General features: G+C 46.0%; 1 protein-coding gene across 1 annotated transcript in view; it reads left to right on the top strand.

Moving 5' to 3' along the window:
* The window catches only part of LOC120910661, a 148491-nt gene that overhangs the window by 8735 nt on the left and 115312 nt on the right, over window positions 1-24444 (top strand). The window contains 3 exon segments of the mRNA XM_040322414.1: window positions 6012-6127; window positions 6129-7693; window positions 21911-23644. Of these exon segments, the coding sequence (XP_040178348.1) occupies window positions 6012-6127; window positions 6129-7693; window positions 21911-23644 (3415 nt within the window).

Below are 24444 nucleotides of genomic sequence, written 5' to 3' on the forward strand. Positions count from 1 at the left end.
TGTAAGTATCAGGTGATGTCACTGTCTATTTCCCTATGTAGGAGTATTTAGAAGGACACAAGGATCTCTACAAGGACGTCATGATGGACAATCAGCCGCCCCTCACATCACCGGGTAAGAGGAGACTTTATTGTAAAGGAGAGAGCAGTACGGAGGCTCCACCTAGATCCCCCATCATCTGATAAACACATAGAAACAATGTATTCAGTCAGTGTGTGTGTTTCCTACAGATGGATCCAGTAATGGGAACCCACCAGAGAGATGTCCCCGTCCTCTGTATTCCCGGGATTCCAAACAGGAAGGTCACACCATCCCCCACCATCATCAGGTAGATGAGGAACAATCACTGATAGTATCATTAGGATCTGTACATTATCTGCATTGTTACCATTGATGTCATTTTTATTCTATATTCAGAGTGGAAACCTGAGAGATCCTAAAGTTGAGGTTAAAGAAGAGATGAAGGAGGAGGATGAGGATGGGGTGATGAAGGAAGAACATACCATCCCCCACCATCATCAGGTAGATGAGGAACAATTATTGGTGGTTATGATTTATACACAAACATGTTTATTATAATGAATGTTTTATTATATATTCAGAGTGGAAACCTCGGGGATGATAATATTGATGTTAAAGAAGAGATTAAAGAGGAGGATGAGGAGTATGGAGTGATGGAGGAGTTTTCAGAAGGACACAAGGATATGATGGAGCCACCTAATACCAGGAACCCACCAGAGAGATGTCCCCATCCTCTGTATTCCCGGGATTATTCCACACAGGAAGGTCACACCATCCCTCCTTATTTAAAGGTTGGTGGGACGGAACATCTAGACATTGACTTGTGGGGGGATGTGTGGATTTTATAGATGTGATGTCACAATAATAAAGATTATATCTTACAGATGATATTCTCTCTCATTCTCTTGGTTTAGAGTGGAGATCCAATCGATATAGAATTTGAGGTCAAATCAGAAGAAGAAGAGACGTATGTGAGGGATGATCAGCAGTCTATGGAGGAGGATGGAATAACGGGGACATTTATAGAGGAGGACACTCCTACAGAGATCAGCACAGGTGGGTCATTAACACTAAATCCATTCCTCCACCCATACTGCTCACTGATTGGTCCAGAGTAGGGCGGGGACTGGGTGATATCAGCCTGTAATCCCCTGGTCACTTTCCTGAGCTGTGTTCCCCGTCCTGTATTCCTGTATTTCTCTCGGATAATCTTCCTTCTCTGTGCTGCAGACACAATTTATGTCTCTAGACTGGATTTATGGAGATTCTGGGGTTCAGCTGGCAGCAAAATGTTGATTTTCACCATAGGGTTTGCTTGTCCTAGACACCTGGGGTATGTACCTTGGGTCTTCTGCCCCATGCCCGGGTCTAGTGAGATCTCTGACAGAACAATTCTTCCGGGTTACTTGCTCTGTTATTTGCTGGCTGTGCCGGGTGGAGGGATATGTCTGTATAGTCTCAGACCCAAGTCACTGAGTGCAGTCTCAGGAGATGGGAGGCAGCGATGTGGGATCTCTGCAACTTGTCTACAGTAAACATTTCATATCATGAGTCCTAACCCATCACTATATACTCTGTTGTACATTACATACTCCTGACCTCTGCTCTATATACTCTATGTTGTACATTACATGCTCTTTATTATCTCTGAACAAGAACGGTTGGAGAGCCGGTTTAGGGCCAGGACACATTTGAGTAGATGCAATGACAATTGGTAGACTGCTATACAGTGGAAGGCCTCCAGCCAGACACCACTTCTGTATAGGTAGGACCGCTGTCTCCTATGGTAACAAATCTTGTTACAGTCACTAACAGTAGTTCTACATAACTCTTGGTATCACAGAATAGTTCTCTTCTTCTCACACAGTCTCTCACTGCAGATCTTCTCTCCCTGAGCTCCCGGTCTCTCATTAGTAGGAATGAGCGTCATGTTCGGGTCGAACATGAGTTCCACTCTAACATTGGCTGTTTGCCCGTTCATCGAAAAATGAACATTATGGGGCGTTCGCGCCAAATTCGAGCGCCGCGTCACACCCCATAATGCACGGCGAGATCGCAGTGCATTGCTGTGTGATGATTGGCCAAAGCATGCACTATGACCCGCATACTTTGGCCAATCCCAGCGCCGTCAGCAAAGAGAGCCACAATTGGCCAAAGGCAGGGTGCCTTTGGCCAATCATGGTTTAGGGGGACTAAATCCACGCCCCACACTATATAAGGCCGCATGCACGTTCCCTACCCCTGTTGCTAAATCGTAGAAAGAAATTTGGTCCCAGCCATCCACATGCTCAGCGTCTGAATGCTACCTTGGCTACTGCATCTGCACTGCAACTGCTGCCTTTTCAGCTGGTGGACTCTGCCCCTTTTTGTGAATTTGTGGAATGTGCGGTACCTCAGTGGCAGGTTCCCAAACGCCATTTCTTTTCACGGTGCACTGGGTAACTCTGCTGGCAGCTGGGAAGGATGCAGGACAGGGTGCACTATTGTTGGAGCTTGTTCTGCCACCACACCTCCAAAATGCTAGTGGTGGCTCTCTCCTCCACCCCCTCCTTTTCTTCCTCTATGGCCTCTTCCTCTGCAGATTTTTCCTCCTTAACCAGCGATGCTCTGTAGACGTTCAAGGAGCTACACAAGCACTCAGGCAAAAAGATGCCATGCAGTGCTTAAGTTAGTCTGCTTAGGGGACAGGAGCCACACTGGGGCAGAGATTATGTGAGTTCTGCAGGGGCAGGCTCAGAGGTGGTTGACGCCACGCCAGCTTCAGCCAGGAATGGTTGTAGGCACCAACCTCCTCTCTGCCCTCCGACATGGACATTTGACCCATGTGCCCTGTTTTCAGGAACTTTCCCAGAACTTATCCACCCTTCGCAGAGGGAGCAGAGGATGAAACATCTTTGGGAGGCTCTGCAGAAAGGTTTGTGCAATGCGTTTCCAGAGCCCGGGAGGTTACAATTTCCTGGTGCTGGACATTGTGTTGCTGAGGCTTCGTTCAGTCAGAGAAAGAGCGGTGGAGATGGTGGCCGTCTGACCGATGCCTTCAGACAATTCTTCAGTCCGCAGCCCCAAGGTCTGATTGATTCCAGCAACCGTCGCCAGTGTCTGAATTACATGGTGCAGGAATATCTAGGGGCAAGATCAGACTTTGAGACCTTTCCAACAGAAAATCCTCTGGGTTACTGGGTCTTGAGGATGGTCCACTGGCCAGAGCTTGCACAATATGCAATCGAGCTACTGGCCTGTCCTGCATCCAGCGTTCTTTCTGAATGCACATTCAGTGCTGCTGGAGGCTTTGTAACCGATCACAGAGTGCGCCTGTCCACAGACTCTGTTGATCGGCTTACCTTCATAAAAATGAATCCGTCTTGGATCACCAGCTACCAAGCACCTGATGCTGATGTAACCAATTGATTTTTCTATGGATGTGGGATCCCTTGAAGACTGCCTATGCTGAGTGACTATCCTATTATGCTGAGCGACTATCCTATTCCTCCTCAATGTTCATGTTGATGGCTTCTAAGAATATTTTTGTTTCAGGGCACTACCACCACTGCCTAAGGCCCAATTTTTCTGCCCCTGTTAATTACAATTTTTGATCTAATATTTCACAGCAGGGCCCGTTCCTGCACCCACCAAGAGTAACGGTGAGGACTTACTGTGTTCTGGTACCACCAACACCTAAGGCACAATTTTCCCCTACTTTCAAACATCCGACTTACAAACGGCTCCTACTTACAAACGGAGGGAGACAACAGGAAGTGAGAGGAAATCTACCCCTAGGAAGGGAAATTCTCTCCTGTAAGAGTTGATATGGGAAAAAGGTGTCTCCTCTCCACTGATGCTTTATCACCAATCCTTGTTTCCCTAATAACCCCAAATTTTCTAAATCCAATTGTCATTGGGACAGAAAGTGAGGTGAAATCTTCTGAACACGGGGCGCAGACAGCAAAACAAATGTTACAGGGGTGATAACCCTTCCCTATGTTTTCCAAAAAGCTTCAAATTAGATTTTTTGGCTGGAGCTACACTTACAAAATGTACCAGTTCCAAATTACTAACAGATTCAACTTAAGAACAAGCCTCCAGTCCCTGTCTTGTTTGTAACCCGGGGACCGCCTGTATACTGCTGTTCAGAGTATATAGAGCCTGTGGGCACTTTTGATTTTTCATGTTCGGGCCCCATAAAGTTTAAACGGTGTTCGAATGTTCGCACAAACGTTCGGGTCCATTCGCTTGTTCTGCCGCGATCCGAACCGGGAGGTGTTAGGCTCCTCTCTACTCACTAGACTTCCAGATTCAGTGGCCACTGAATGTCCTGAGCGCTTCTACAGCTAACCCGCTGTATATTCCTCAATCACCACCCCCACTATCCTGCTGGGCCCCTGGCTTGACACTTACTGATCCTCAAGCGTCACCCCCGCTATCCTGCTGGGCCCCTGGCTTGACACCTGCTGAAGCTTTCCCACTTCTTCACTGTCCCAGGCTGGTGAGAAGATTGCTCTGGTACTGGCTCCAGCTTACTAACTGTAGTCTCCGGTAACAAGGTGGATGGTCCCTTAGTGGCGACAGCTTCCCCTCCACCTCCGACCACAACTGGTTCCCCGTTCAGCTAAATGTTTACTCTCGTGGGAATAAAATCCTGCACTCCCAACCCTGCGCTGATTCTCTTTCTCCTGGATAGGCCTCAGGCTTCCGGCCTAGCAACCCGGGCGACATAACACACGTCCACCCAGACAGCCATCCAGGTGGCACAGAACCTCGATCACCTGACTCCACCCAAATAAATAGGCTATCCCAGCAGGCCAAGGGACCAAAGAAACCCTTGCCAATTGGCTGAGGCACCCATCCATTCATAATCCGACCTTGCTTCACCCTTGTCTATCTAGTGCCACCTAGTGACAGAAGAGAAAAGGTGCAGCCATCCAAAGTTAGAGAGGAATCAGTAGATCTCCTAACAATAAGCAAGGATAACTACCACCTGGTGAACTCAATTTATTAGCCACCCTTCCTAAACACCAGGGTGCTACATGTTCATTACATAATCCTGACCCCTGCACTATATACTCTGTAGTACATTACATACTCCTGACCCCTGCACTATATACTCTATGTTGTACATTACATACTCCTGACCCTCGTCCTATAATCCCCTCATCACTGTCACTCCTATAAAAGACAGTTCTCGTTGTCTCCTCACTCTCTGACTAAGGTCTATGAATAAAGAAATGATCTGGTAGGAGATCAGAGGAGCCATTTACTAGTTACCTTGAGGGGGGAATTGTAAGATCCTCAGAGACAAAGCTGCCTGATGTGGGAGGAGTCCTGGTTTAGGGGAACCAATCAGCTCATGTCTAGTAATAATCTTTGTATTTCTATTTTAGTAGATGGACGGGAGATGAGGAAAACCTCAGAGGATTGTCTCACTTTGTCTCCAGACTGTAAAGTAGAAGATGAGGACATCACACAGTATAGTCCAGGAGAAAACCCGACTACCTCAAATGTCCATCCGGCACCACACAGTGTAGATGGACCATCGTATTCCTCTTATCCTGAGGAACCTCAGACTGTGCGGGACGGTGCCGGACCATCGTATTCCTCTTATCCTGAGGAACCTCAGACTGTGCGGGACGGTGCCGGACCATCGTATTCCTCTTATCCTGAGGAACCTCAGACTGTGCGGGACGGTGCCGGACCATCGTATTCCTCTTATCCTGAGGAACCTCAGACTGTGCAGGACGGTGCCGGACCATCGTATTCCTCTTATCCTGAGGAACCTCAGACTGTGCGGGACGGTGCCGGACCATCGTATTCCTCTTATCCTGAGGAACCTCAGACTATGCAGGACGGTGCCGGACCATCGTATTCCTCTTATCCTGAGGAACCTCAGACTGTGCGGGACGGTGCCGGACAATCGTATTCCTCTTATCCTGAGGAACCCCAGACTGTGCGGGACGGTGCCGGACCATCATATTCCTCTTATCCTGAGGAACCTCAGACTGTGCGGGACGGTGCCGTCCTTCCAACAGATAAAAAGTTTTTCTGTGCTGAGTGCGGGAAGTGTTTCAGTTTCATAAGCAGTCTTTGTAAGCATAAAAAAATCTCACACAGGTGAGAAGCCGTATTCCTGTTCTGAGTGCGGGAAATGTTTTTCAGAGAAGTCCAATCTTTTCACACATCAGAGAATACACACGGGGGAGAAGCCTTTTTCCTGTTCTGAGTGCGGCAAATGTTTTTCACAGAAGTCCGATCTTTCCACACATCAGAGATCTCACACGGGGGAGAAGCCTTTTTCCTGTTCTGAGTGCGGGAAATGTTTTTCAAAGAAGTCCCAGCTTTCCACACATCAGAGATCTCACACGGGGGAGAAGCCTTTTTGCTGTTCTGAGTGCGGGAAATGTTTTTCAAAGAAGTCCCATCTTTCCACACATCAGAGAATACACACGGGTGAGAAGCCTTTTTTCTGTTCTGAGTGCGGGAAATGTTTTTCAGAGAAGTCCCAGCTTTCCACACATCAGAGATCTCACACGGGGGAGAAGCCTTTTTCCTGTTCTGAGTGCGAAAAATGTTTTTCGGATAAGTCCAGTTTTTCCACACATAAGAGATCACACACGGGGGAGAAGCCACATTCCTGTTCTGAGTGCGGGAAATGTTTTTCAGTGAAGTCCCAGCTTTCCACACATCAGAGATCACACACGGGGGAGTGGCCTTTTTCCTGTTCGGAGTGTGGGAAATGTTTTTCACAGAAGTCCGATCTTTCCAAACATCAGAGATCTCACACGGGGGAGAAGCCTTTTTCCTGTCCTGAGTGCGGGAAATGTTTTTCACTGAAGTCCAGTCTTTCCAGACATCAGAGATCTCACACGGGGGAGAAGCCACATTCCTGTTCTGAGTGCGGGAAATGTTTTTCAGTGAAGTCCAGTCTTTCCACACATCAGAGATCACACACGGGGGAGTGGCCTTTTTCCTGTTCTGAGTGTGGGAAATGTTTTTCAAAGAAGTCCCAGCTTTCCACACATCAGAGATCTCACACGGGGGAGAAGCCTTTTTGCTGTTCTGAGTGCGGGAAATGTTTTTCAAAGAAGTCCCATCTTTCCACACATCAGAGAATACACACGGGGGAGAAGCCTTTTTTCTGTTCTGAGTGTGGGGAATGTTTTTCAGTGAAGTCCAGTCTTTCCACACATCAGAGATCACACACGGGGGAGTGGCCTTTTTCCTGTTCTGAGTGTGGGAAATGTTTTTCAAAGAAGTCCCAGCTTTCCACACATCAGAGATCTCACATGGGGGAGAAGCCTTTTTCCTGTTCTGAGTGCGGGAAATGTTTTTCAAAGAAGTCCCATCTTTCCACACATCAGAGATCTCACACGGGGGAGAAGCCTTTTTCCTGTTCTGAGTGTGGGAAATGTTTTTCACTGAAGTCCAGTCTTTCCACACATCAGAGATCTCACACGGAGGAGAAGCCGTATTCCTGTCCTGAGTGAGGGAAATGTTTTTCAAAGAAGTCCCATCTTTCCACACATCAGAGATCTCACACGGGGGAGAAGCCTTTTTCCTGTTCTGAGTGCGGGAAATGTTTTTCACTGAAGTCCAGTCTTTCCAGACATCAGAGATCTCACACGGGGGAGAAGCCACATTCCTGTTCTGAGTGCGGGAAATGTTTTTCAGTGAAGTCCCAGCTTTCCACACATCAGAGATCACACACGGGGGAGTGGCCTTTTTCCTGTTCTGAGTGTGGGAAATGTTTTTCAAAGAAGTCCCAGCTTTCCACACATCAGAGATCACACACGGGGGAGAAGCCTTTTTGCTGTTCTGAGTGCGGGAAATGTTTTTCAGTGAAGTCCCGTCTTTCCACACATCAGAGATCTCACACGGGGGAGAAGCCTTTTTCCTGTCCTGAGTGAGGGAAATGTTCCTCACTGAAGTCCTGTCTTCCTGTACATCAGGGGTCCCACACAACCCTCGAGGTGTATTAGTGAGTGCGGGAAATGTCTTGTATATGAATGTTGCTGGACATGTGTGGAAGAAGCACACCCTGATATACGGGTGAAACTCGAAAAATTTGAATATGGTGCAAAAGTTCATTTATTTCACTAATGCAACTTAAAAGGCGAGACTAATATATGAGAGAGACTCATTACATGCAAAGCAAGAGGGTTCAAGCCGTGATTTGTCATCATTGTGATGATTGTGGCTTCCAGCTCATGAAAACCCCAAATCCACAATCTCAGAAAATTCCAATATTCCATGCAATCAATAAAACACGGATTGTACAGAGAAGGATATCGCACCTCTGAAAAGTAGAAGCTGCGTATTAATTGTGTGAAAATAGTGCAGCGCTGCGTATCTATAAATCTTATAGAAACAAATAATTATACATTCCATAAAACTATTTATGAAAAAAGAAATAAATGATAAAAAAACAGTTCATATGGAGGTTTCCAAAGCTGTCACCGCTGTGAGAAATCCGATTTAAATGGATCCAATATTCAGTGCGCACCCCCACCTGCTAAAATGCATGCTCACCTCAAGGGTGAGTATAAAACTCATAGACAGATCACTCCTCGTGTCCGATCACGATCCGTCCACTTTACCAATGGTAGTAATTCCTACAGTCTCCAGACTGCACCTCTGTGTGGGGAATCAACGTATAAATTGTCTCCAAACACCACCTTCCTCCATTCACTTATTAATAATCAATTCCACTTCTATATCCCGGGGGGAAGGACATGAAAGAAAAAACACAAGTACCATAGTGCTCTCTGCTTCTGAATTTATTATAAAAGACCCTCCCCCTAAAAAGTTACACAGGAACAAAAATTGTCTCTGGACAGCCGCACTCTGAACAAATTGTCGCCTTTATTAAAAGAAGGACAGCACTACAAGTCACAGCAAAATAAAACCCGACTGCTGACGCGTTTCGCACTGAAACTAGTGCTTAGTCATAGCGAGAGTCCCCTAAAAAGTTACACTTACAAGAAATAACAATAAAATCAGCAAGTATCAAATCACCAGCTCATTCACCGCCGATCTAGACCCACGGCGCTTCGCCTGACATCACAGATAGGGCTCCTCCCTTCTAAACGCGTGTCGGCCTCTCATTGGCCTTCGTCAGTAGAGAGAGAAAATAACCGCTCGGTAGTCTTCAAAGAACCTCCTCACTAAAACCAAACCATGGGTGCCGGCAATGCAATAGTGATGCAAACATACGAAGGAAACTTGGACAGCCGCACTCCAAAAATTTTTATTTATTTAAAATCGATCACAAAATGAACATGCCACAGCAAAAAATTGGAACAAAAGCCAACGTTTCGCACTGTAGCTTCAGTGCTTAGTCATAGCTAGTACACACATCAAATGATTGTTGAAAATATATAAACTTCACCTCACTGGTCACATGATGAGCGAGATGATGATTGGAGGCTTAGTGGACGAGCAATGGACTGGTAAACTGGTGTCTCCTGTGATCTCAGGTGAATCCAGACATGTGATTGAAAAACCTTTTCCCCTCCACACACCCACACACTATCTACAAATCTATGTGTGTTGTTTGTCTGGATGTTGTGATAAAACAAAAATGTGACAATGAATGTGAATTGTATCTTAATATGTTGTGTGAAGTGACTTCATGAATAGAGAAATAAATAAAGTCAAAAAATGTAACGAATATATTTGTGTGTAATGAAAAGAAGTTATAAAGATCACAAAGAATAGTGATGTGGTGATAAATGCTGTGCGTAATGTGTACTGCGGTGAGGTGTGAATGTATTAGGCCCCGTACACACGGTCGGACAAAACCGATGAGAATGGACCGAGGTTCAGTTTCATCGGACCAAACCGAACGTGTGTATAGGCCCATCGGTCTGTTTTCCTTCGGTCCAAAATTTTAAAACCGAACTGATGGACCGCTGCTCGATCGGTTCAAACCGATGGTTAGTACAGAAAGCATCGGTTCAAAACCCGCGCATGCTCAGAATCAAGTCGACGCATGCTTAGAAGCATTGAACTTTGTTTTATTCAGCACGTCGTGTGTTTGACGTCACCGCGTTCAGACCCGATCAGTTTTTGAAACGATGGTGTGTACACACATCAGACCATCGGCCCGTCCGACCATTCTCATCGGTTCGGTCTGTGTGTACAAGGCCTCAGGGTTGTCCCGATACCAATACCAAGCATTTGCCCGAGTACTTGTACTGTCAGCGGTGATCAGTGTGTGGGGAAGTTACAAACACTGATGACCGCTGTATAGATTTAAAAGTAATTTCTCCGCTTCTCTCTTCACCCCCCCCCCCCCCGCGGCTTTCAGCTGCTTTAAAATTTGCGGTGATCGGTGCTTGTAACTCCCCCACACACGATCACCACTGACTGTCCCGTGTCCTCCTCCAGCCCCCCTCCGTTTTCCTGCAGTCTCCCTTCCTCCGTGTCCCCCTCCGTGCTGCCATCTCCATCCATGTGTCCCCCTCCATGCTGCCATCTCCATCCATGTGTCCCCCTCTGTGCTGCCATCTCCATCCATGTGTCCCCCTCCATGCTGCCATCTCCATCCATGTGTCCCCCTCCATGCTGCTATCTCCATCCATGTGTCCCCCTCCGTGCTGCCATCTCCATCCATGTGTCCCCCTCCATGCTGCCATCTCCATCCATGTGTCCCCCTCCGTGCTGCCATCTCCATCCATGTGTCCCCCTCCGTGCTGCCATCTCCATCCATGTGTCCCCCTCCGTGCTGCCATCTCCATCCATGTGTCCCCCTCCGTGCTGTCATCTCCATCCATGTGTCCCCCTCCGTGCTGCCATCTGCATCCATGTGTCCCCCTCCGTGCTGCCATCTCCATCCATGTGTCCCCCTCCGTGCTGCCATCTCCATCCATGTGCCCCCCTCCGTGCTGCCATCTCCATCCATGTGTCCCCCTCCGTGCTGCCATCTCCATCCATGTGTCCCCCTCCGTGCTGCCATCTCCATCCATGTGTCCCCCTCCGTGCTGCCATCTCCATCCATGTGTCCCCCTCCGTGTTTCCGTGTCCCCCTCCGTGTTTCTCTCTCCCTCCGTACTCCTCCACCCCCTGGAACTGTCAGGATGGAGAGCGGGGTAGGAGCCAGTAAATCCGGCAACTTACTGTTCCGAATGTACAGAGTGAATGATTACTGACTCTGTCCATTCACATTACTGAAACATCGTAACCTGTGTTTACAATGTTTCAGTTTATGAATGAAGAGAAGCGGCTGTCTTCTCTCCATTCATTTTCAGTGCAGCTGAGGTGGCTGAGAAAGGGACGGGGGGGGAATCTGTGTCCCTAGTCACACTGACAATCCACTACCCCCCCTCCCCTCTAAAAAAAAAAAAAATCACAGTAAAAAAAAAAAAAAAGTCACATGACATTAAAAAAAAGTATCGGTATTCGGTATCGACGAGTACTTGAAAAAAAAGTATCGGTACTTGTACACAGTCATAAAAAAGTGGTATCGGGACAACCCTAGAATGTGTGTATTGTGGTATCCATAAACCACTGTTTATATGTCATGTTTGTGGATTGGGTGATGAATATCAAAACAAATCTTGGTTTTTTTGTTATTATTATTTTTCACTGTTTGTTTTTTCATTATTAATTATTATTATTTGTTTTTAGTTATTCTTCTGACTTCTTGTATTCTGAGCTTCAGATTTCAAATATTACGCCTGAACTTCGAACTTCTTGGTTTATGGGAGGACTAGAATAATCTGTGGGAGGTCGGCATGATTATGAACCCACATTAAAACTAAAATAAAATAAATCTCAACAAAATTGTGGGGCGTCTCGTCATAGTCCGGGTAATCAATCATGACTGATACACCAGGACATATAAAAAGACGGGTATAATGATGTAAATGCAGCTACGATGTGATACTATACTGTGTTATACTGATGTGATGAAACTGCCGTGATATCGTTTCCAAAATGCTGGAAAGTGAACATGTATCAAAAACTAGTATAAAAACAGATATAAAGAACTTATTAACCACTTAAGGACCGCCTCCTGCACATTTACGTCGGCAGAATGGCACGGCTGGGTAAACCAAAAGGTGTCCCAGGTATTTTATAATCCTATAGCGTGTACTACAAAATAAATGCTGTGTGCCGCGAAAGTGTTCGGGTTTGGCTTGAAGAAAAGGTGGCAACCCTAATTCCGACCTTGACTCCTGGTGACAGCGACACCCACAGTCAAGTGGAAGATGTGCAACACAGCTGAACTAGAACAGAAACCCACAATTTGGCATAATATTCTGAGCCAACTACAGCTCAGATAACTAAATTTACAAAATAGTGCCTACTCAACAGGGGCTACATATAGGATTGTGAAGATTTCCATCCTATTTACTAAGAAGCTGAAGAAGAAGAAGTCCAAGATGTAGATGAGGGTTACATATAGTATGAGCAGCATCACCCTTCTCTCTGTCACCAAGACCTAGTCTGGCAATGCCCAGAATGATACCAATTAGTCTCTGACCAATCTCACGGTTTGGATGGAATTTCTCCTTATATCAGTGGTCAGTGTAGTGGTCCCTTACATTGGTGACCAATGGGAGAAGGACCCTCTTATATGTCATCAGTGGGAAGACTGCCCTCCTTACAGATGATTGATGTCAATTGTTACTGAGAGACAGAAATTGCTCAAGGAACCCCTAGAACCCTTTGGGGAAACCCTGGCTGAGAAAGGCTGGACTAGGCAGTAATATATTTCTCTCCCCCTTGGTGGGAGTGGAGATGACCCATCTATAAGGATATACAGTACATACACACACAGCACAAGGCCGTGTTCACCCTACGAGACGTTTCTCGGGGCTGCAGGGTCCTCTGTGCTTCACAAGGTGGTGATCTTCTCATATCTACCATAGAGACAGGAAATGATGTCAGGTACAGACAGGAAGTTCCGGGTGAGAGGTGAGTCGGGAGGAAGTAGTGAGGAGACATTGTTGGAATCGGTAGCTAAGGAGGTAATAAGATCTTATTTTCTATTTACACCCAGTAACCCCGTCATGTCCGTCCTCTTCCTCCATAGTCACTGTGACGTCTTTTATCTCCAGCAGATGATAATACACACATATACCTCCCAACTGTCCCTGATTTGGAGGGACTGTCCCTCATTCACAACAAAGTCCCTCTTTCCTCCTCATGTGTCCCTCATGTTGGTCTGATCTATATACATGGATATAAAATGCACTATTTATCTATCAAAAAGTCTTTCCCGGTGCTAAACCTTCCATCCAATTTCTACATTTTTCTGCTGCATTTGTAAATTCCAAAAGCCAATATAAAGGAATATTAGTGGTAAAAATGCACTTGTGGGTTTAACCGATTTTATTTTCATTAAGGGGTGTGGCCTATGCCTCCATACTTTTGCTAATAGAAGTCCCTCATTCCCATCTCAGAAAGTTGGGAGGTATGTACACATATATAGTGTGGAACATTCCCCCACTTACGGGGCCGGAACATTCTCTTCATTTCGAAAATGTATTTTTTTTTTCCCCATCTAATTCAGCTTTTCAGTTTATAATAACAGATTATACGATAATACAGGATGGGGGTTTTATTAAAGCGCGAGTTCACCTGAAATTTTTTTTTTAACCTTAGATTGATGCTCATTTTGTCTAGGGGAATCGGGTAGTTTTTTTTAAAATCGAAGCCGTACTTACCGTTTTAGAGATGCATCTTCTCCGCCGCTTCCGGGTATGGTCTTCGGGACTAGGCGTTCCTACTTGATTGACAGGCTTCTGACGGTCGCATCTATCGCGTCACGAGTAGCCGAAAGAAGCCGAACGTCGGTGCGGCTCTATACAGCGCCTGCGCACCGACGTTCGGCTACTTTCGGAAAATCGTGACGCGATAGATGCGAACGTCGGAAGCCTGTCAATCAAGTAGGAACGCCCAGTCCCGCAGCCCATACCCGGAAGCCGCGGAGAAAATGCATCTCTAAAACGGTAAGTACGGCTTCGATTTTAAAAAAACTACCCGATTCCCCTAGACAAAATGAGCATCAATCTAAGGTTAAAAATGTACATTTCTGGGTGAACCTCCACTTTAAGAGGTGTATTTATAATTAGAGATGCTCTGAAATTTTATCAGCTCAGTTCCCTGGGGGGACTCCGCAAATAATGGAATTGGGTCTCGAGCAAATGGTAAAAAGTGGAAAAAAGTCGACTTCAACCCGATATAAGTATCTTTTAAGAAATACATCACCAGATATAAGTAAATTAAGCGAACATTGGAGAAGGGACTTTCCAAACTTGGTGGAGGAGAACTGGGAGGAAGTGTGGAGGTTCCCATTTCGGATACTGGTATCACTTCGAGACAAACTAATACAATTCAAAATAATACATAGGAGCCACTACACACCATATAAGTTATATACGATCTCTCAATCAAACTCTCAGAACTGCTGGAGATGTGCAGACATTCCAGGAAACTTCAGGCATATATTTTGGTCATGCCCAATGATAGTGGTATTTTGGAGGGAAGTCCTGAGAATAATTGCTATAGTAACATCCATAGTTTTCTAAACAGGAGACGGAGATCTGCCTACTGGGATTGGTAGGGAAGAAGATTGTTCCGGTGGGAAGGAGAACACAGGTGGGCCTATTATTATTCTACGCTAGAAAGACGATAGTCTTACATTGGAAGAAGGTAGAAGCTCCCTCGGTAGCACACTGGAAAAACCTAGTAAATAATAATCAGTCATTATACAGGGAGACATACTGCAATAGAGGACATGGGGAGAAATACGAGAGAGTATGGGCAGGTTGGATAGAAAATCCTATGACAGCTTCAGGATAATTTGGTATAAGGGGAGGATAAACACACCATTAAAGAAAGGGAGGGAGATGAATGTAAAAAGGTATTTGTGTTAGATGAAATGAATGTTAGCGGAATTTTATGCAGGTTCGAGAAGAGAGCAGCTAAATGTAACTGTAAAATGTATATAAATATGTATATGTATGGTTTTTTTTTGTATGGAAAAAAATAGAAAATTAATAAAGAGATAAAAAAAAAAAAAAAAAAAGAGATGCTCCGAAACGTCATCAGCGCAAAACTTATCGGCCGAAAATTGGGCCGGATTCAGATACGAGTTACGACGGCGTATCTCCAGATACGCCGTCGTATCTCTTGAGTGCGGGCCGTCGTATCTATGCGACTGATTCAGAGAATCAGTTATGCATAGATTTCCCTAAGATCCGACCGGTGTAAGTATCTTAGGCTGCATATTTACGCTGGCCGCTAGGTGGCGCTTCCGTATAGTTACGCAAGGAATATGCTAATTAGGTATTTACGCCGATTCAGAAACGTACGTCCGGCCGGCGCATTTTTTTACGTCGTTTACGTTAGGCTTTTTCTGGCGTAAAGTTACCCCTGCTATGTGAGGCGTAGCTAATGTTAAGTATGGACGTCGTTCCTGCGCCGAGTTTTGAAAATTTTAAGTCGTTCGCAAATAGGGCTTTGCGTAAGTTACGTTCACGTTGAAACCAATGATGCTTTGCGGTGTAATTTCAAGCATGCGCACTGGGATTTTTTGACGAACGGCGCATGCGCCGTTCGTAAAATACGTCAAATACGTGGGGTCAAAGTGAATTTAAATTAGGCGGGCTTACGCCGGACGACATACGTTACGCCACCGTAACATAGGGCGCAAGTCCTTTCTGAATACAGAACTTTCTCCCTAATTTACGGTGGCATAACGTATCGCAGATACGTTACGCCAGCAGATAGATAGAGAAATCTATCTGAATCCGGCCCAATGTGTTTTCAGCATATTCCCGAAAGAATAAAAAGTGCAGATAATTGCGCAGTCGCAGTGGCTGCGCTTCCGGGGGTCCTCCCATTGCGGGGTGTCATCCTGGCGGCTCAAGGTCCTGTCCTCCCCTCCTCCTCTCCTTGCAGAGTGGCGATCTCACTGTGTCAGGGAGCTGAATTGCACGGGCCGCAGTGACAATTTCCCGCCTCCTGTGATAGACGGCACACCGATCCAATGCCGGGACATTGAATCAGCGTGAAGTGATCACAGGAGACGGGACATTGTCACTGCGGCCCGGGCTAATCAGATCCAGCTCCCGGCACAGGCAGGCTGCATCTGACAGGCACTGGTAGACTGCATCTTATGGGCACAGGCAGGCTGAATCAACAGGCAATGCCGAGGCTGCATCTTATGGGCACTAGCGAGGCTGCATCTGATGGGCACAGTTTGCATCCCACAGACACTGGCGAGGCTGCATTGATCTCTTGTATAGTTTGTGCAGTCTCTGACCATCTCCTGTATTATGTCTGCTAGAGGTGCACTGAATGGAAATTTTGCTAATACTATTAGCAGTGTGTTTTAAGTAAGAGATTGCAGACATGATACAAGAGAAGGTCAGAGACTGAGGACATGATACAAGAGAAGGTCAGAGACTGAAGACATGATACAAGAGAAGGTCAGAGACTGAGGACATGATACAAGAGAAGGTCAGAGACTGAAGACATGATACAAGAGAAGGTCAGAGACTGAGGACATGATACAAGAGAAGGTCAGAGACTGAGGACATGATACAAGAGAAGGTCAGAGACTGAGGACATGATACAAGAGAAGGTCAGAGACTGAGGACATGATACAAGAGAAGGTCAGAGACTGAGGACGTGATACAAGAGAAGGTCAGAGACTGAGGACGTGATACAAGAGAAGGTCAGAGACTGAGGACATGATACAAGAGAAGGTCAGAGACTGAGGACATGATACAAGAGAAGGTCAGAGACTGAGGACATGATACAAGTCTGGTAGTTATACATCACTGGGCGTTAAGACACTTGTGGCAACTTATCTCCTATCATCCAACCTGGTGAGGAAGCTGCTATATTTAGAAGCGGTAGTAATACTGCAATCAAAAGTTGGAATTGGATGAACATGTATTTAGATCAGCCAACCGCCTAAACAAGCCAAGTTCTGTTCAAACATGGGTTCAGTCCAAACCCAGAGCTCTAGTTTTAGTGGTCAGTTTATTGGTCCCTTACATTGGTGGTCAATGGGAGAAGGACCCCCTTATATCAGTGGTCAGTGTAGTGGTCCCTTACATTGGTGACCAATGGGAGAAGGACCCCCTTATTTTGTCATCAGTGGGAAGACTGCCCTCCTTACAGATCATTGGTGTCAGTTGTTACTAAGAGACAGAAATTGTCCATTGCTCAAGGAACCCCTAGAACCCTTTGGAGGAACCCTGGCTTTGGCTGGACTAGGCAGTAATATATTTCTCTCCCCCTTGGTGGGAGTGGAGATGACCCATCTATAAGGATATACAATACATACACACACAGCACAAGGACGCCTTTGCATTATAAGATGATTCTCGGGGGTGCAGTTCCTCTGAGATCCACAAGGTGGTGATCTCACTTATACCATAGAGAAAGGAAGTCTCTATGGAAGACAGGAAGTGATGTCAGATACAAACAGGAAGTAATGTTAGATAAAGACAGGAAGTTCCATGAGGTACGAAGTAGCGAGGAGACAAAGCTGGAATCGGCAGCAGAGGAGGTAATAAGATCTTATTTTCTATTTACACCCAGTAACCCCGTCATGTCCGTCCTCTTCCTCCATAGTCACTGTGACGTCTTTTATCTCCAGCAGATGATAATACACACATATACCTCCCAACTGTCCCTGATTTGGAGGGACTGTCCCTCATTCACAACAAAGTCCCTCTTTCCTCCTCATGTGTCCCTCATGTTGGTCTGATCTATATACATGGATAAAAAATGCACTATTTATCTATCAAAAAGTCTTTCCCGGTGCTAAACCTTCCATCCAATTTCTACATTTTTCTGCTGCATTTGTAAAAATTCCAAAAGCCAATATAAAGGAATATTAGTGGTAAAAATGCACTTGTGGGTTTATTCGATTTTTTTATTTTTTTATTTATTCATTAAGGGGTGTGTCAGGGGGTGTGTCCTATGCCTACATACTTTTGCTGATAGAAGTCCCTCATTCCCATCTCATACAGTTGGGAGGTATGTACACATATATAGTGTGGAGTCGTACATTAACCCCTTCAGGGTCAGAACATTCACCCACTTATGGGGCCGGAACATTTTCTTCATTTCGGAAATTAGTTTTTTTTCCATCAGTTTCACCTTTTCAGTTTATACTAATGGATTATACGATAATACGGGTTGGAGCATTTATTAAGAGGTGGACTTATGATACACGTGTTTGATTTTATAATCACTGTCTATTTCCCTATGTAGGAGTATTTAGAAGGACACAAGGATCTCTACAAGGACGTCATGATGGACAATCAGCCGCCCCTCACATCACCGGGTAAGAGGAGACTTTATTGTAAAGGAGAGAGCAGTACGGAGGCTCCACCTAGATCCCCCATCATCTGATAAACACATAGAAACAATGTATTCAGTCAGTGTGTGTGTTTCCTACAGATGGATCCAGTAATGGGAACCCCCCAGAGAGATGTCCCCGTCCTCTGTATTCCCGGGATTCCACACAGGAAGGTCACACCATCCCCCACCATCATCAGGTAGATGAGGAACAATCACTGATAGTATCATTAGGATCTGTACATTATCTGCATTGTTACCATTGATGTCATTTTTATTCTATATTCAGAGTGGAAACCTGAGAGATCCTAAAGTTGAGGTTAAAGAAGAGATAAAAGAGGAGGATGATGAGGATGGGGTGATGGAGGAAGAACACACCAGCCCCCACCATCATCAGGTAGATGAGGAACAATTATTGGTAGTTATGATTTATACACAAACATGTTTATTATAATGAATGTTTTATTATATATTCAGAGTGGAAACCTCGGGGATGATAATATTGATGTAAAAGAAGAGTATAAAGAGGAGGATGAGGAGTATGGAGTGATGGAGGAGTTTTCAGAAGGACACAAGGATATGATGGAGCCACCTAATACCAGGAACCCCCCAGAGAGATGTCCCCGTCCTCTGTATTCCCAGGATTCCACACAGGAAGGTCACACCATCCCCCACTGTTACAAGGTTGGTGGGGCGGAGCATCTAGAACATGGACTGGTGGAGATGATGTGTGGATTTTGTATGTAAGTTTATATCTTACAGATGATATTCTCTCTCATTCTCTTGGTTTAGAGTGGAGATCCAATCGATATAGAATTTGAGGTGAAATCAGAAGAAGAAGAGACGTATGTGAGGGATGATCAGCAGTCTATGGAGGAGGATGGAATAACGGGGACATTTATAGAGGAGGACACTCCTACAGAGATCAGCACAGGTGGGTCATTAACACTAAATCCATTCCTCCACCCATACTGCTCACTGATTGGTCCAGAGTAGGGCGGGGACTGGGTGGTATCAGCCTGTAATCCCCTGGTCACTTTCCTGAGCTGTGTTCCCCGTCCTGTATTCCTGTATTTCTCTCGGATAATCTTCCTTCTCTGTGCTGCAGACACAATTTATGTCTCTAGACTGGATTTATGGAGATTCTGGGGTTCAGCTGGCAGCAAAATGTTCATTTTCACCATAGGGTTTGCTTGACCTAGGCACCTGGGGTATGTACCTTGTGTCTTCTGCCCCATGCCCGGGTCTAGTGAAATAGTTCTCTTCTTCTCACACAGTCTCTCACTGCAGATCTTCACTCCCTGAGCTCCCGGTCTCTCACTAGACTTCCAGATTCAGTGGCCACTGAATCTCCTGAGCTCTTCTACAACAAAATCACTGTATATTCCTCAAGCGTCACCCCCGCTATCCTGCTGGGCCCCTGGCTTGGCACCTGCTGAAGCTTTCCCACTTCTTCACTGTCCCAGGCTGGAGAGAAGATTGCTCTGGTACTGGCTCCAGCTTACTAACTGTAGTCTCCGGTAACAAGGTGGATGGTCCCTTAGTGGCGACAGCTTCCCCTCTACCTCCGACCACAACTGGTTCCCCGTTCGGCTGAATCTTTACTCTCGGTTGGAATCCAATCCTGAAGTCCCAACCCTGCGCTGCTTCTCTTGCTTCTGGATAGGCCTCAGGCTTCCGGCCTAGCAAACCGGGCGACATACCACAAGTCCACCCAGACAGCTGTCCAGGTGGCACAAAACCCCCCGATCACCTGACTCCACCCAAATAAATAGTCTCTCCCAGCAGGCCAAGGGACCAAAGAAACCCCTGTCAATTGGCTGAGGCACCCCATCCATTCATAATCCGACCTTGCTACACCCTTGTCTATCTAATGCCACCTAGTGACAGAAGAGAAAAGGTGCAGCCATCCAAAGTTAGAGAGGAATTAGTAGATCTCCTAACAATAAGCAAGGATAACTACCACCTGGGAAACTTATTAGTCACCCTTCCTAAACACCAGGGTGCTACATGTTCATTACATACTCCTGACCCCTGCACTATATACTCTATGCTGTACATTACATACTCCTGACCCCTGCACTATATACTCTATGTTGTACATTACATACTCCTGACTTTTGCACTATATACTCTATGCTGTACATTACATACTCCTGACCCTCGTCCTATAATCCCCTCATCACTGTCACTCCTATAAAAGACATTTCTCGTTGTCTCCTCACTCTCTGACTAAGGTCCATGAATAAAGAAATGATCTGGTAGGAGATCAGAGGAGCCATTTACTAGTTACCTTGAGGGGGGAATTGTAAGATCCTCAGAGACAAAGCTGCCTGATGTGGGCGGAGTCCTGGTTTAGGGGAACCAATGAGCTGATGTCTAGTAATAATCTTTGTATTTCTATTTTAGTAGATGGACAGGAGATGAGGAAAACCTCAGAGGATTGTCTCACTTTGTCTCCAGACTGTAAAGTAGAAGATGAGGACATCACACAGTATAGTCCAGGAGAAAACCCGACTACCTTAAATGTCCATCCGGCACCACACAGTGTAGATGGACCATCGTATTCCTCTTATCCTGAGGAACCTCAGACTGTGCGGGACGGTGCCGGACCATCGTATTCCTCTTATCCTGAGGAACCTCAGACTGTGCGGGACGGTGCCGGACCATCGTATTCCTCTTATCCTGAGGAACCTCAGACTGTGCGGGACGGTGCCGGACCATCGTATTCATCTTATCCTGAGGAACCTCAGACTGTGCGGGACGGTGCCGGACCATCGTATTCCTCTTATCCTGAGGAACCTCAGACTGTGCGGGACGGTGCCAGACCATCGTATTCCTCTTATCCTGAGGAACCTCAGACTGTGCGGGACGGTGCCGGACCATCGTATTCCTCTTATCCTGAGGAACCTCAGACTGTGCGGGACGGTGCCGGACCATCATATTCCTCTTATCCTGAGGAACCTCAGACTGTGCGGGACGGTGCCGGACCATCATATTCCTCTTATCCCGAGGAACCTCAGACTGTGCGGGACGGTGCCGGACCATCGTATTCCTCTTATCCTGAGGAACCTCAGACTGTGCGGGACGGTGCCGGACCATCGTATTCCTCTTATACTGAGGAACCTCAGACTGTGTGGGATGGTGCCGGACCATCGCATTCCTCTTATCCTGAGGAACCTCAGACTGTGCGGGACGGTGCCGGACCATCGTATTCCTCTTATACTGAGGAACCTCAGACTGTGTGGGATGGTGCCGGACCATCGCATTCCTCTTATCCTGAGGAACCTCAGACTGTGCGGGACGGTGCCGGACCATCGTATTCCTCTTATCCTGAGGAACCTCAGACTGTGCGGGACGGTGCCGGACCATCGTATTCCTCTTATCCTGAGGAACCTCAGACTGTGCGGGACGGTGCCCTCCTTCCAACAGATAAGAGGTTGTCCTGTCCCGAGTGCGGGAAGTGTTTCAGTTCCAAAAGCACTCTTAATGTGCATAAAAAATCTCACACAGTTGAGAAGCTGTATTTCTGTCCTGAGTGCGGTCAAAGTTTTTCAATGAAGTCCAGTCTTTCCACACATCAGAGATCTCACACGGGAGAGAAGCCTTTTTCCTGTTCTGAGTGTGGGGAATGTTTTTCATTGAACTCCCAGCTTTCCACACATCAGAGATCTCACACGGGGGAGAAGACTTTTTCCTGTTCGGAGTGCGGGAAATGTTTTATACGGAAGTCCCATCTTTCCAGACATCAGAGATCTCACACGGGGGAGAAGCCGCATTCCTGTCCAGAGTGCGCGAAATGTTTTTCGCGGATGTCCAGTCTTTCCACACATCAGAGATCACACACGGGGGAGATGCCTTTTTCCTGTTCTGAGTGCGGGAAATGTTTTTCAGTGAAGTCCAATCTTTCCACACATCAGAGATCACACACGGGGGAGAAGCCTTTTTCCTGTCCTGAGTGCGGGAAATGTTTTTTAAAGAAGTCCCTTCTTTCCAAACATCAGAGATCTCACACGGGGGAGAAGCCGTATTCCTGTCCTGAGTGTGGGAAATGTTTTTTACAGAAGTCCAATCTTTCCACACATCAGAGATCACACACAGGGGAGAAGCCTTTTTCCTGTCCTGAGTGCGAAAAATGTTTTTCACAGAAGTCCCATCTTTCCACACATCAGAGATCTCACACGGGGGAGAAGCCTTTTTCCTGTTCTGAGTGTGGGAAATGTTTTTTACAGAAGTCCGATCTTTCCAAACATCAGAGATCTCACACGGGGGAGAAGCCTTTTTCCTGTTCTGAGTGCGGAAAATGTTTTTCAGATAAGTCCGATCTTTCCAAACATCAGAGATCTCACACGGGGGAGAAGCCTTTTTCCTGTTCTGAGTGCGGAAAATGTTTTTCACAGAATTCAGATCTTTCCAAACATCAGAGATCTCACACGGGGGAGAAGCCTTTTTCCTGTCCTGAGTGCAGAAAATGTTTTTCAGTGAAGTCCAAGCTTTCCACACATCAGAGATCTCACACGGGGGAGAAGCCTTTTTCCTGTCCTGAGTGCGGAAAATGTTTTTCAGTGAAGTCCCATCTTTCCAAACATCAGAGATCTCACACGGGGGAGAAGCTTTTTTCCTGTTCTGAGTGCGGGAAATGTTTTTCAGAGAAGTCCAGTCTTAACAGACATCAGAGATCTCACACGGGGGAGAAGCCTTTTTCCTGTTCTGAGTGCGGGAAATGTTTTATACGGAAGTCCCATCTTTCCAGACATCAGAGATCTCACACGGGGGAGAAGCCGCATTCCTGTCCAGAGTGCGCGAAATGTTTTTCGCGGATGTCCAGTCTTTCCACACATCAGAGATCACACACGGGGGAGAAGCCGTATTCCTGTTCTGAGTGCGGGAAATGTTTTTCACAGAAGTCCGATCTTTCCAAACATCAGAGATCTCACACGGGGGAGAAGCCTTTTTCCTGTTCTGAGTGCGGGAAATGTTTTTCAGTGAAGTCCAATCTTTCCACACATCAGAGATCACACACGGGGGAGAAGCCTTTTTCCTGTCCTGAGTGCGGGAAATGTTTTTTAAAGAAGTCCCTTCTTTCCAAACATCAGAGATCTCACACGGGGGAGAAGCCGTATTCCTGTCCCGAGTGCGGGAAATGTTTTTCACAGAAGTCCCATCTTTCCACACATCAGAGATCTCACACGGGGGAGAAGCCGTATTCCTGTCCTGAGTGCGGAAAATGTTTTTCACAGAAGTCCCATCTTTCCAGACATCAGAGATCTCACATGGGGGAGAAGCCTTTTTTCTGTCCTGAGTGATGGAAATGTTCCTCACTGAAGTCCTGTCTTCTTGTACATCAGGGGTCCCACACAACCCTCGAGGTGTATTAGTGAGTGCGGGAAATGTCTTGTATGTGAATGTTGCTGGACATGTGGGGAAGAAGCACACCCTGATATACGGGTGAAACTCGAAACATTCGAATATTGTGCAAAAGTTCATTTATTTCACTAATGCAACTTAAAAGGCGAGACGAATATATGAGAGAGACTCATTACATGCAAAGCAAGAGGGTTCAAGCCGTGATTTGTCATCATTGTGATGATTGTGGCTTCCAGCTCATGAAAACCCCAAATCCACAATCTCAGAAAATTCCAATATTCCATGCAATCAATAAAACACGGATTGTACAGAGAAGGATATCGCACCTCTGAAAAGTAGAAGCTGCGTATTAATTGTGTGAAAATAGTGCAGCGCTGCGTATCTATAAATCTTATAGAAACAAATAATTATACATTCCATAAAACTATTTATGAAAAAAGAAAGAAATGATAAAAAAACAGTTCATATGGAGGTTTCCAAAGCTGTCACCGCTGTGAAAAATCCGATTTAAATGGATCCAATATTCAGTGCGCACCCCCACCTGCTAAAATGCATGCTCACCTCAAGGGTGAGTATAAAACTCATAGACAGATCACTCCTCGTGTCCGATCACGATCCGTCCACTTTACCAATGGTAGTAATTCCTACAGTCTCCAGACTGCACCTCTGTGTGGGGAATCAACGTATAAATTGTCTCCAAACACCACCTTCCTCCATTCACTTATTAATAATCAA

The sequence above is a fragment of the Rana temporaria genome, chromosome 8, assembly GCF_905171775.1.
Source record: "Rana temporaria chromosome 8, aRanTem1.1, whole genome shotgun sequence".
NCBI lineage: Eukaryota > Metazoa > Chordata > Amphibia > Anura > Ranidae > Rana > Rana temporaria.